Genomic DNA, 12,891 nt, shown 5'->3' with positions numbered 1-12,891 from the left:
TAAGACACCCAATTAGCAGGCTTCATTTCAAAACTTCAAGAAACATGCTTGTAAATCAAAGCTTCCTACTATTTTTTGTTCCATTCACATTTGCAACTTTTGACATGGAATAGCAAGATAACTGATGAGGGTTGAAGACACCAGCTTGGGGAATGCTTCTCAAAACCATTCCTTATGCATGCCTATTTACAGCCCACACCATCTAAATTCAAATACTGATGTACAGCTGCATCTGTGGGTATATGTTCCACAACAGTGCGTGAGATATTAATTCCAGAGGATCAGTTTGTTTATTTTTATGTCCCTTTGAGACTAACACCACTATTAGGGTGATATTGACCTTACACATGTCTTATCAGAGTCCTTGGTGTTAGAACAGCCCAGCCTTGCAAAAAGACCTTATCAAAACATCCTTGCTGTCCAGTCTAGACACATTCCAGTTGAACAAAATAATACTGCAGAGTTTCACTCCTGAAACAAATGTTGCCTTCTGGGTCAAAAGCAGTAACTTCTGCTTCCACCTCTATTATACCAACTAACAAAGTTGACAGAAATTTGTTTCCACCATTACAGCCAACAAAATCTTTCAATGTTCAGTACTGAACTTTGTTTCTTTTTGGTTTTGGGGAGGTCTTTGTTTTGCCTGCAAGGAGAATTCACATGCAGAAAGCCATTCCTTGTTCTCATAACAGCTCTTGGTTCTCTGTAATTCAGAATTCCTGTCTGTATTGTAAGTGATGAACTTGTTCCAGTTTCTGGTTTAGATCTTTGTCTTGTACTTCCCTTCTCTACCATCTTTCATCATCTAACTTTGAACATTTCTTTCTTTATACAGTTTGGGCATTGCTGCTACATGTCTCTTCTACAGTTCATATGATTGAGAACATTGTTCTTCTATCTTTTTCATCTTTGTGACTCTTAATTGCAAGTTTCAGTATATTTGTTTTCACTGGTGATTTTTCCTCTAGGTCTCTTTTCCTCTCACATAACACATTATTTAATTATGTTTTAGGATCTAGGCAAATGAAATTGTGCCAAGTATGTTTTATTGTGCTACCGCTCATTCTTAAATCATTGAAAGTCTATTCTGCTAGTGCAAAGTGTTCTGGGTTTTACCTCTAGGCCATATGCTTTTGTACCTGTAACGCACACAAGTCATCACATCTCATGTAGGATTTGAATGTATCTTAGCTAAAATAGTTTTGGCACTAATGATGTTATTAATTACAGAGATAATTAAACATTCTAGACTGCATATAACAGCAGTAGTGAGGCCACACGACAAAGGACAGTACCTGTTCTTATAGATCAACTTCACGATTCTTGTGCCACCTTCATATTTCCCAGGATGCAATTCTTTCAAGGCTTGTTCCCATTTAGAAATGACATCACAGATCTTTAAAGAGAGCAGACACAAACTCAAAGGAAATGTATAGTCAAGCCTTGAGGGAAAAGTAAGTGAATAAAGTATTGTGGAACACAGAAGATAAAGAAACAGACTGGTCAGCATGAACACAGCCAAAAGTGACAAAACACTTCCTTTTTCTATTACACAGTATGTAAAAATTAAAGCATTCCAGCTGAAAACTCCAGCTCTAATCTGCAGTGGGACATGTTTAAGTGAATTCTGGTAGCAACTCTGTGACTATGCCTATGTTAGCAAGTTGCAAAGCTCAGGAGCAGATACACACCTGTTCCTAAGTCTCTATGCCCACACTTTGTGTTTTAAAGGGTTTGCCTTTGGACGTTAGTCTTTTCCTTTTTACCTTTAGTCTGATCAAATGACCTGAAAGCCCACTACCATGTGGGATCACATCTCCCAGTATATGTTTCACTTTAACGTGAATCAAAGCATGATTAATAGGAATGATTGGTAGGTTTATTTCAAAAAAGTGTCCTGAGCCAAACTAAAGCACTAACGTATCCTCTGAAGAGCAGCTCTCTACATGCATGGCTAAACCAAACCCTTGGATGTAAATCTTTTGGAAACATTTGGAAACATTTGGTCCCAGATTCAACTTCGTAACTCAGACAGTTTTAGTAATAACATGGTTAATTTCTTCAATTCCATTCAGGTCCTCTTGATTATTCCAGTCCTTTTACAAGTAGGCTAATAAAGGCCCCTAGTTCTCTTTTGATGGCATCTCAATAAAATGAATATGGACATAAAAAGCCACATGAAACATATAGTCAGATCTCTAATCCTGTCTCAAGAAGCTATTGAGATTGCCTTGGCAAGGAAGTAATAACCAGTAAAAGTGATGCCTTTGCTTGTCTCAAGCTCCTTCGTTTACTCTTGTACCTCATCTCTCCAGTGGTCCAATTACCAGCAAAGCTACAGATTATCTCATCTATATCAGGCCACGGAAGCAAACTAAATAGTTTGCCATTGTCTGTGGTAGTTTCCTTTTCAAACCATGTATCCTCTCCCTCTGTTGCCCTAATGTGAAATTTTATGCTGTGTAAAACTGATTTTTTATGTTCCTTACAGGTATTGGAGCCTCTTCAAAGTTACCACTACAACTATTCCTCCATCAATGCTATATGACAAATTATTCTCCCACATTTGTACCAAAATCTGATGTGTCTCATTTGTGACAACTAGCCTGCTCACTGAAGGCAGTCATCCAGCTGCAGCATGGGTAAAAGCCTCCATATGAAAGACAATTGTTAATACTTGATCTGCTTTTCTTTTCCTTGATCTGAGGCACTCCATTCTTTTTAAAAGTGAAGCCATACCCACTGGAGCTTTCTCCCATAAGTACACACATCAACAATGAAAGATTGAGTTACATGGAGATAGCAAGCAGGTACTTCATAATCCAGCATTTATATAGACATGCCAAAAGACTCACAGCCTAACATAAATATGTCTCAATTAGGAGTGTCACATTTGATGCCAGTTGTGGTATCTGATCGTGCTGGCTAGCTCAAGTCATGTTTTAATTTTGTAGTCAAGACAAATCAAATTTTAATATGTGCTAAAATCTGAGTTAAAGGCTTTTTAAAAATTGACCAATTTATCACCTACTAAAATAGAAGTTACTTTATATTAAGAAGTATATCAGATTAGACTGAGCTAATTATAGAATCACAGAATTATAGAATCACAGAATTATAGAATCACACATTTAGGTTGGGAAAGGCCTTTAAGACCATGAAATCCAACCATTAACAGAGATGCAGATGTGGCACTTGGGGACATGGTTTAGTGGTGCACTTGGCAGTGCTGGGTTAAACACCTCCAGGGATGGTGATTCCACCACTTCCCTGGACAGCTTGTTCCAATGTTTGACTACCCTTTCCATGATGAAATTTTGACTGACAGTCAATCTAAACCTCCCCTGGTGCAAATGGAGGCCATTTCCATTGTCCTGCTGTTTGTTACTTAGGAGAAGAGACTGGCCCCCACCTTGCTGTAGCCTCCTTTCAGGTAGTTGCAGAGAACAATGAGGTCTTCCCTCAGCCTCCTCTTCTCCAGACAAAACAACCCCAGCTCCCTCAGCTGCTCCTCATCAGACTTGTGCTCCAGACCCTTCACCAGCTCTGTTGCCCTTCTCTAGGCATACTCCAGCACCTCAATGTCTTTCTCATAGTGAGATGCCCAAAACTGAACACAGTACTCAAGGTGTGGCCTCACCAGTACTGAGTACAGAGGGACAATCACTGCCCTGGTCCTGCTGGCCACACTTTTTCTGATACAGGCCAGGAGGCATTGACCTTCTTTGCCACCTGGGCCCACTGCTGGCTCATGTTCAGCAGCTGTTGACCAGCACCCCCAGGTCCTTTTCCAACAGGTAGCTTTCCAGCCACTCTTCTGCACTGCATGGGGTTGTTGTGACCCAAGTGGAGGAATTAATATCTCATCTGTGATTGCTAATCTAGATAGACCATACTGCAGTTTATTTGATCTTGATGCATTAAGAAAAAATTATTAACCATTTAGCAGTTCTTCAAAGATGTATGCTGAAGGTAGCTGAGGGGAAAAGAAATACCTTCATGTTACCCTGCAAACAATGTTCCAAATTTCTGCCAGAAGGATCATCTGTGAACAGAGAAAATCCCATGTGGGATGGCTTCCTCATTCCGGTCTCCTGGTTCAGTTGCTGGATGAACTCATCAACTGTTGAGGAACCATCAAAACCTATAACCTGCAATGAAAGAGGATTTAATTGAGGATACAAGAAACATTCAAGAACCATGGCATTGATGGGTATCTAACAACTAACGAAGGCTGGTTTCCTACAGGTTAGTGTCTTAGAATTGACTGCACCTGCCTATTGTATCCCTTCACACTTCCTATATTGAGACACTTTCAATATCTCTCCCTTTTCCCCAGCTACCTTTTCTTCCTAAGACCTGTCGAGCTGGGGCTGCATTCCTTCTGTTTTCTCAGGAAAAACAGCTAAAATGGCAAGGAGAAGAAATAATGTCAGAGATACCCACATGAAGGATGCGGGTTATAGCACAGTCCTCTAGTGCCCAGAAGAAAAGCAGCTGTGATGGCTCACCTGGTAGGTTCCATTCATGAAGTGCACTGGGATGCTGAAGGGGAGCGAGTGGTGGTAGGGATTTCTCAGCAGGATGGACACGATCTCCATCCGGGAGGGCTTGGCTTCCCGCTCACCAGCCTGCACCGTGCGGTCTACTGATCTCTGGCAGTAGATGGCATACTTGCCTATTTCACTCCTAGGCAAAGAGGTGGAGAGAACCACAAACATGCTCTAAGTGCCATGCAGTCTTCACTTTCCCATGCCATGAGAAAGCATTCCTCCCTCAGGCAACAATACATCTCTGTGCAGATAAACTGTTCATCTCAACCAACTAACAGCTCAAGTGAAAAGCTACATATAAAAATCCTGAACTCCAAGGATCTGTAAAACTAAGACAATAGACTCCTTGTAGCACGCACAAGAGCATTCACTGCTTCAAGGTGGACTAGACAAAATACTGGAATGCCCTCTTCTGTACCCTATTGCCATCATAGTATCCATTAAAGCAAGACCAGTTCACCCTCAAACTTGCTATCATGCCGGTGGAATTTAGTTACTATCACGTCAAGTCCTGGTAAGTATTAATAATAAGTTGTAATGCATCAGTCTCAGTGAGTTATACAGGTTGTGTTTGTCAGTTTACATGGTTATACAAATTACAAGTTTCCATGAATTAACCCTATCTGCCAGTCAAGAAACTGGACAGAGATTCAAAGCAGGCTTAGATAGTTCAGTAGAGGTTAGGGATAGTTACCAATATGATCAGTTTACTGTCTACTGAAGAGAGTGGTCCATTGAACAGCACCAAAAAAGATGTCTCTAAAGCTAGGCAGGAACAGTCAATTACACCTTTTACCAAAATGTTAAGAATGTATACACTGAATAACTTCTGAAATGGAAATATTTATATGGATTTATAATTGTGCTATCACTTTGCAGGGAAAACTAATTCCATTCAAGATGCCTTCAGGAGCTCAGTACATGATTAAATCTCCAGTTAAATCCCTGCAAGCGAGATGGAAGTCAGGAGTTCTGGCTTTTTACTGTAGCAATATATTGCTTACCTCCCCAGTAATGCGTCTGGACAATTTTCAAATAGAAAAATCTTTCTTCAACAAGAAGCTATTGTGTCTGGCTTCTAAACACTCCTGAGCCCTGTCTTCTCACCTAGAACTCTGGCCCACTTTTCTTCTTCTCTTAGAGGCTGGATATATACTCTAAGATCACCTTTCATGAAGAACAATATCTAGAAGTAAGATCTAGTATAAATCTAGACCATAGGCATTATGCAGTGTAAACACTCTAGTGTCTTGCTTTCTGTGTAAAGCAGGGGAAGTATATCTATTTAACTAGTCAAGAAACAGCTGTACCTGTTCCATCAAGAGACATAAGTATTTCTAGAACTAGGGAGAAGGAGCCAAGCTAAGTCCCATTCAGCAACTGTTCTAAATCTAATCTAAACTACAAATGAATATAGGCATGTTTTAATGTAATTTCTAGGTTTTTTTCCTAGCCCTAATAATTGTTTCATAGCCAGATCATATAAATAAATTTCTTCTTTGCTTCTGCTTAGAATATATTTGTTGATAGAAATACTTTTGGGCTAAGAACCTGTCAGACCATCAGGATAGTAATGCTTGAAACTGATGTATTAAGTCAGTTTCATAGAGCCCAGAACATCTCTACAAAATTCAATACTCCCCAACGGTAGAGCAGCTCCACTACTGAGTTGAATGGGCCAGTCTGGCAGCTGGTAATGCACAAATTTGAAGACATGGCTTCTAGTACTAGACAAAAGACCCCTAACATGTTGTCTTAGCAAATGGAGAGATAGCTTGGACACTGAGGAATGTCTGATATGTATATTTTCAATTTTTGAAGAAACAGCAGATATGAAGCAGCATGCAAGAAAATAAAAGACTTGACAGGAGTACACAGATTTCCTTTGCAGTAGTAGGACACTTGTAGCTTGAGTTCCAAGGCAGACTTAGGCTTTGACTATGAATATTTGAAAGGAAACTACTCTTTTACCTATGTCTTAACAAGAATATATTGCTGCAACAGACAACTAGACATCTCTAGCTGTGGCCTCCCTGCCAAGGACACAGTGAGATATGTTGAAGACCAGATCACCATGGAAACAAACAAAGCATGAACAACTGAGAACAACTTACTGCTGTTACAATCTTTTCTTTCAGGGGAAAATGTGACATGCCAAAGAGGTAACAGAAAACAGTACTAGCACCCAAAATTTGGGTAATTCATTCTAAATAAATACTTTGGTATGTCTTTCTATCAATAAAAGAAAGTAGCTGCATTAGTTAACAACCTCCCTATGTAGCTCCAGTTATATCTACAAAAATTTCTTTGGATAATATAGGTCACTCAGCTTTGTGCACTAGCTTAATCTAAGTGACCAATGAAATGTGAGTGACTGAAAAGGTACAGCTTTATACCACTGGGAACCTTCTGTCCTCTCTCTCAACGTATTTTTGCAGGTGTGTTACAACATTGCCTCCATCTTTATCTGTAGTGGATGCAAAAGGCAGTCAGCTTAGCAGAAGAAAATGCAGTTGCTGTCCTCACCTGGGATCTGCATGTCGCTGCAAGTGCTGTTTGATGTACCAGAGGAAGTGATGTTGAGGCAGGAATAAAGGAGCACATAAAGCCAGGAGTTGCCAGCACTGTGAACATAAAAGTGGACATCACTCTTGTTCTGTACTTCTTACCTTTTGTCTTTCATAGACTACTGCAATCAAAATGTTGGGTGGTGACTAATGCTTTTGGGAGTGACCATTTCTAGGCATGTAGTTCAAGGTGCTTCATAGGGAAGTGATGGTCAGTCTGCTCTTCAGTATCTCAGCCTGGACTCTAAGAAGAGGTGTTCTAAATGACTGGCTGCGTCTGAAAATTTTGACTAGTGTAACCTGCACTGAGTGAACAATCAGGACTTAAATTAATACTATGTAGCTGCAAATCATATTAAATAAACACTAGGGAATTTTGTTTCAGATTAGACCCATTATTCTTCAACCCAATTTTAATTTCTCATTTGAGCTGGGAATATTATAATTGAGTACATACATTCATGCTGTAACTTATTAATTTACCCAATAATTAGTGCAAAATTCAGATTTCATGCTTAATAGCAATATTCATTATTTGTGTGCTGTCTATCTAAAATGGCAAACAAAACTGATACCACATCACAGTGGTGGTATCAGCTATGAATCAGCTAGCCAACACAGGCTATGAATTTTGATTCCGAGTAGGGTCTGAATAGACCATTTGCAACTGGTAAATGGTCATATTTAAACTAAAATTTACTTTGCAAGTCGTTACATTCTTAGTGTTTTGCTTTGCATGTCAGTGCTAAGATGCTCTTTCCTCCAGCACACCTTTAGCATTAGCACAACTTTATGAGAACCAGTCCCATTGCTAATTATTGCCTTTATTAGAAACATGGAATTAAATAGAAAGTATTTGCAGAGTGGAATTGACAAAAGAGGAACTGACCTGAATGACTGAGTGGTTCTGGGGCTGTCGGCAGGTTGTCTGTTTAACAAGCTGACAGTAAATTTCATTCTGCAGCTCAGTGTGTGTCAAGCAGACCTGCAGTGCTGTCTGGGCAAGGGACACGTGGTAATCAATAGAGGATGCCTCCACAGGAACGTTGATGAATAGCTGACAGGACTGTAAAAGGGTGGAAGTTAGTCAGTGCCATGAATACAGCAACTCTTCTCTGGTACTTTCCAGGCAAGGTTCCCTAGATGCATTATAGATAATTAATAAATAGCCTTGAGAGGAAGGAGGAGAATTAATGCTTAATTCCTAGTCCTCCCTCTTTAGCTGTGGCAACTAGAAAATCTTGTCAACCTCCCCCAGTCTGAGGAACTTACAAGTCAGCAAGAGAATTGAGAGCAAAATGTGCTTCCTGCTTTCCATTCCTATGCTTTACCTTACTCACACTGTCCCCAGTCTCACTGCTGATCTTACACTTGCAGTGTGCAAAAATCCAATCTCCAATGGCTTTGCCATTGGTCTTACTGACACAAATGAGTTGGCAAATAAATTGTTTGTTTCCTTCAATTCAACTACTGGAGAGGAAAGAGGAAGATAAGGCTAGCTTTGAAGCATAAAGTCTGTGGGGGACATTACTCCTAAACCCATATTATGTACAAGGAAAAGTTAAACCTCCAGAGAATGAATAACCTAATATCCAACTGTCCTGTTGTAATTCAGTGACCTAGCAGGCCTGTCTAAAGCAACTAAGAGTGACAGTAAATGTTGTGACAACATGACCAAACAATGTTGTTGTACCAACAACAGAGCAAAGTAACTGAAAACCATGCACTGTCCATTTAAATACCTTAAAAAGTTTCAGAGCTTCAGTCTGTAGAGCCTCCGATGGCAGAGTGGTGAGGGATGTGTGCAACCCATCTTTACTGTAGCACAACATAGGATGTTTCCACAAAGGAGAATCTGAGGTAGCAGACGGGCAAAAACATGCAGTGTCAAAAAGAAGTAAGGTGACAGTGCTCATGTTGACAAGGAGCCTTGCTGAAATGGCAAAGCACCTGTGGAAGCACCACCACACTAGGCCACATTATCTTTGGTGCCACTTCACTGATTTGAGCAAAGCCTGCCACAGACAGTCACCAGCAGCATCACCCATCAGCAGAAATCCTGCTACATCAGAGCTTCCCATCAGCTGGATTCTGGTGAGAAACTGCTCAGCTGTGTGTTCAAACCAGAGGCGCAAACTCTGCCAGGGCAGCTGACTGCAGTGGGGATCTTTGTTAGTGCAAGTCACTATCCAACAGTAAGCAAGGTTCACATACATATCCAGGAATACGTGAGCATGCAGGAAAAGAGTATTAAGTACAAATGCACATTTTAATACATATTTGAGAACGTGGTGCATAAGCATACACACATGAGCAAATATCAAAGACGAGGAGGAGCAGACGAGCATGGATATATGTCTAAGGGTTTATACGTGCAGACAGACAAACAGATGTGAAGGCAAGTGTGTGAGAGTGTATTTAGAGGAAAGAGTATGTGTTTGTATGGTCAAGACTCCTTGGAAAGGAAAATCAAGACCAACAAAGACAGGGAAAAAATTAAAGCTCCAGTTCTTTATTTTAATTTCAATTAATGTTGCAAAACATTTCAGAGGCTTTGAAAAATGATGTGACAATGTAAAGGGCTTGTCTGGGAACTAGAGGAGAAGGACACTATATCATATGATGTACTACTGAGAATCCCCTTCCCTCACCTTTGGCTGGATTAAAACTGGGAATTGAAATTACTCTTCCTTCTGCTTTGCTATCATGAAAATGAGTTCGTGGTTGCTACTTACTAGGGTCTCCCTCTGCATCCAGTAGTTTTCCAATGAGTTGTTCGTATGATGTGCCCACTGTGGCATTACTGCTACCAGCTGCAATGGTCAGATGGTACAGCCAGGTATTCTAGGCATAAGGATGAGAAAAGGATGGGTCATTCACACTTGTTTTCTACAAACAGGTTCAGCCTGTATGCCTGTGCTGCTTTTAGCTGAGGTAGAGTTAACTTTCTTCAGAGTGGCTAGTATAGGGCTGTTTTGGATTTGTGCTGAACACAGGGTTGATCATACAGAGATGCTGTTGTCATTGCTAAGCAGAGCTTACACAGAGCCAAGGCCTTTACTGCTTCTCACACTGCCACACTGGCAAGGTACTTGAGGGTGCATGGGAGCTTGGGAGGAGACACAGCTGGGACAGGTGACCCAAACTGACCAAAGGGATATTCCATACCATATGTCATCATGCTCAGTATATAAGGTGGGAGGAAGAAGGAGGAAGGAGGGACATCTGGAGTGATGGCATTTATCTTCCCAAGTAACTGTTATGTGTGATGGGGCCCTGCCCTCCTGGAGATGGCTGAACACCTCCTGCTCATGGGAAGCAGTGAATTAATTCCTTGTTTTGCTTTGCTTGTGTGCAGCTTTTGCTTGCCCTATTAAACTATCGCAACCCATGAGTTTTCTAGCTTTTACCCTTCTGATTATTTCTCTGATCCTGCTGGTGGGGGAGTGAGCAAGTGGCTGCATATTTGCTGGCTGGGGTTAAACCATGACAATGCCCCATTTGTTCACTGTTACCAAACAGATTCTTTCTGTCCAAGAAAGGACTGCCTTTTATACCTTCTCCTGTTTGGTGCGGATGAGTAAGTATGTGGGACTCTGGTCCTGGGGGTGAATCACCAATGTACAGTGGGATGAGAGAAGTCCTCCACCAGTGGCTTCATAATCTTCATCAGAGTCACAGGAACGGTCTACTTCTTCCACTTTGGACTCACGCATAGGCAGATGTCCCAGGGGACACTATAAGAAGCAGAAGAAAGATAAGTGTAGCTAATCTCTCCATGTGGTCAGGAACACTGGGAAAGAAGAGTCAGGTCAAAATGTTGGTAGTTCTGTAAAATGTAAGGAATAAAAAATAAACAATTCAGTGTTTCACTAATGTAATCTTGCATTTCTGTAGACTCTCTTCTTTTACATAAAGTACTTATAAAGTACGTCATTAATTTTATTATTTTTCTTGGGAAAGCATCTACAGATCAGAATGAGAATATGCAAATAAAAATATCTTTTTTCAAATAAGGTACTGTTTTCTTCCCATTACACTTGATGGCCAGTTGCTCAGTATCTCGAGCCACTATTTTATGATCCTGGCCAGACTTTGTTTTCTACTGAAAAGTAAGTACTTCAAAATTACATTAAGTCGGTAGATTCAGACATCAGAGGGTATCTGCTGTGCTAACTCTGGAGGTCAACCCCAAATGAGTCGCAGTATTTCTTCATATTCTAAAATTTGAGTTTCAACATCATCAAGACAAAGTAATGGACTACTGGGCCAAGCTTCCAGAAATGGAAGCACATTATACTGATTTAATGACCTCCCTCTTCCCATATTGTTGTTGCTATTTATTTTCATGACAGTATGCAGAATGTATGCTGTATGACAGCCTGCTCTAAAGCTTTCACAGGACCAAGTAAGAAATCAAGTGAGAAACAAGATATTCAGTGACCTGAGAAAGAGCAATCACTTGTCATTTCTGTCTGGTGTCATTTTAGCTTAAAAAAATAAAATTGGAAAAAATACTGGTTCTCTTTGTGGAACAGATGCTGTTAGAAGAGCAGAAGTACAACCAAGGAAGAACTCAAAGCATGTGACACAAAAGCAATAGAAAGAAAGAAAGTGTCATGAGAAATGGGAAAGGAGGGCACAGGAACAAAAAGGGGAAAAGGAACTACCTTATCTTCATGATTTCGATAGTAGTAGAAAGTTTTTCCAATCAGTGCACACCAGACCAGCTTAGAGTGACCATGCTTGACCTGTAAGGAGGACAAAGAAATACAGCAACATCAGCAGTGTTGCTGGAACGATTTTATAGGATTTCAACTTTCAATTCATCTCTCCCTTAAAATCTTGCCTATATTACTTGTTTTATGCTAATATAATCTCCTCTCAAAACATACAGGGCACCACTTCCAAAAGCAAATTAAGTACATACAACCTAAGTAGATGGGACATAGGTGCTTATGGAAATAGGCCCAAGATTTTGTGAAGTATCATTCATTCATAACAACTTATAATTTTTGCATTCTGAAATACAATATTAAGAATAACCTTTGTAAGATTACAAAACAAATAATGACACTTGAGCAGGAAAAGACCAATCAACCTTTAGCCTAGGGAGCTGTTTCCTATTGCAGATGAATAAGCTCCAGATGCAGGTTGTCTTTAGCCATTTTAGAAGCTGACCAGAATTACATAAAATATTCATAGTAACTTGCAATGCAAAACTAATATATGGATATGGTATAAAGCATAGAAGACTTTTCAGCTATTACACCACGTACTGATGCCAATACAGCTTGTTATGATGGAAATAAATGCTAACCATACAAACCATTTCTTTGAAAGTCTCCTACATCACCAAGGTAAAGATCAATTAAATGTGACATTTAACTGTTTCCTGATATTTTACTACAATATACTGTGAATTCTGTTGAAGAAAAGCATACATAAGCTAGATATTTGTTATTGCTTGCTATTTGACAAAGCCACTATCTTTCAGGAGCCTTGTTTGTCCCATTCCTTACTGTTTATATAATGTTCCACTCTGAAATACATCACCAAGGTAAAGATCAATTAAATGTGACATTTAACTGTTTCCTGATATTTTACTACAATATACTGTGAATTCTGTTGAAGAAAAGCATACATAAGCTAGATATTTGTTATTGCTTGCTATTTGACAAAGCCACTATCTTTCAGGAGCCTTGTTTGTCCCATTCCTTACTGTTTATATAATGTTCCACTCTGAAATACAGAAATCTACCCTTTCTTCC

The 12,891-nt window shown here is 39.9% G+C and overlaps 1 protein-coding gene across 1 annotated transcript in view; it reads right to left on the bottom strand.

Moving 5' to 3' along the window:
* PLEKHH1 (pleckstrin homology domain containing, family H (with MyTH4 domain) member 1) overlaps positions 1-12,891 on the bottom strand; it is a 44,780-nt gene that overhangs the window by 6,034 nt on the left and 25,855 nt on the right. The window contains exons 15-23 of the mRNA XM_009084376.1: positions 11,791-11,871; positions 10,678-10,857; positions 9,856-9,964; positions 8,863-8,975; positions 8,010-8,186; positions 7,080-7,177; positions 4,512-4,689; positions 3,996-4,151; positions 1,296-1,396 (exon numbers count right to left, since the gene is read on the bottom strand). Of these exons, the coding sequence (XP_009082624.1) occupies positions 1,296-1,396; positions 3,996-4,151; positions 4,512-4,689; positions 7,080-7,177; positions 8,010-8,186; positions 8,863-8,975; positions 9,856-9,964; positions 10,678-10,857; positions 11,791-11,871 (1,193 nt within the window). The remainder of the gene's footprint in view (positions 1-1,295; positions 1,397-3,995; positions 4,152-4,511; positions 4,690-7,079; positions 7,178-8,009; positions 8,187-8,862; positions 8,976-9,855; positions 9,965-10,677; positions 10,858-11,790; positions 11,872-12,891) is intronic.

Source organism: Acanthisitta chloris, unplaced genomic scaffold (genome assembly GCF_000695815.1).
Source record: "Acanthisitta chloris isolate BGI_N310 unplaced genomic scaffold, ASM69581v1 scaffold11581, whole genome shotgun sequence".
In the NCBI taxonomy this organism is placed as follows: Eukaryota; Metazoa; Chordata; class Aves; order Passeriformes; family Acanthisittidae; genus Acanthisitta; species Acanthisitta chloris.
This window is presented reverse-complemented; position numbering and strand designations above follow the sequence as displayed.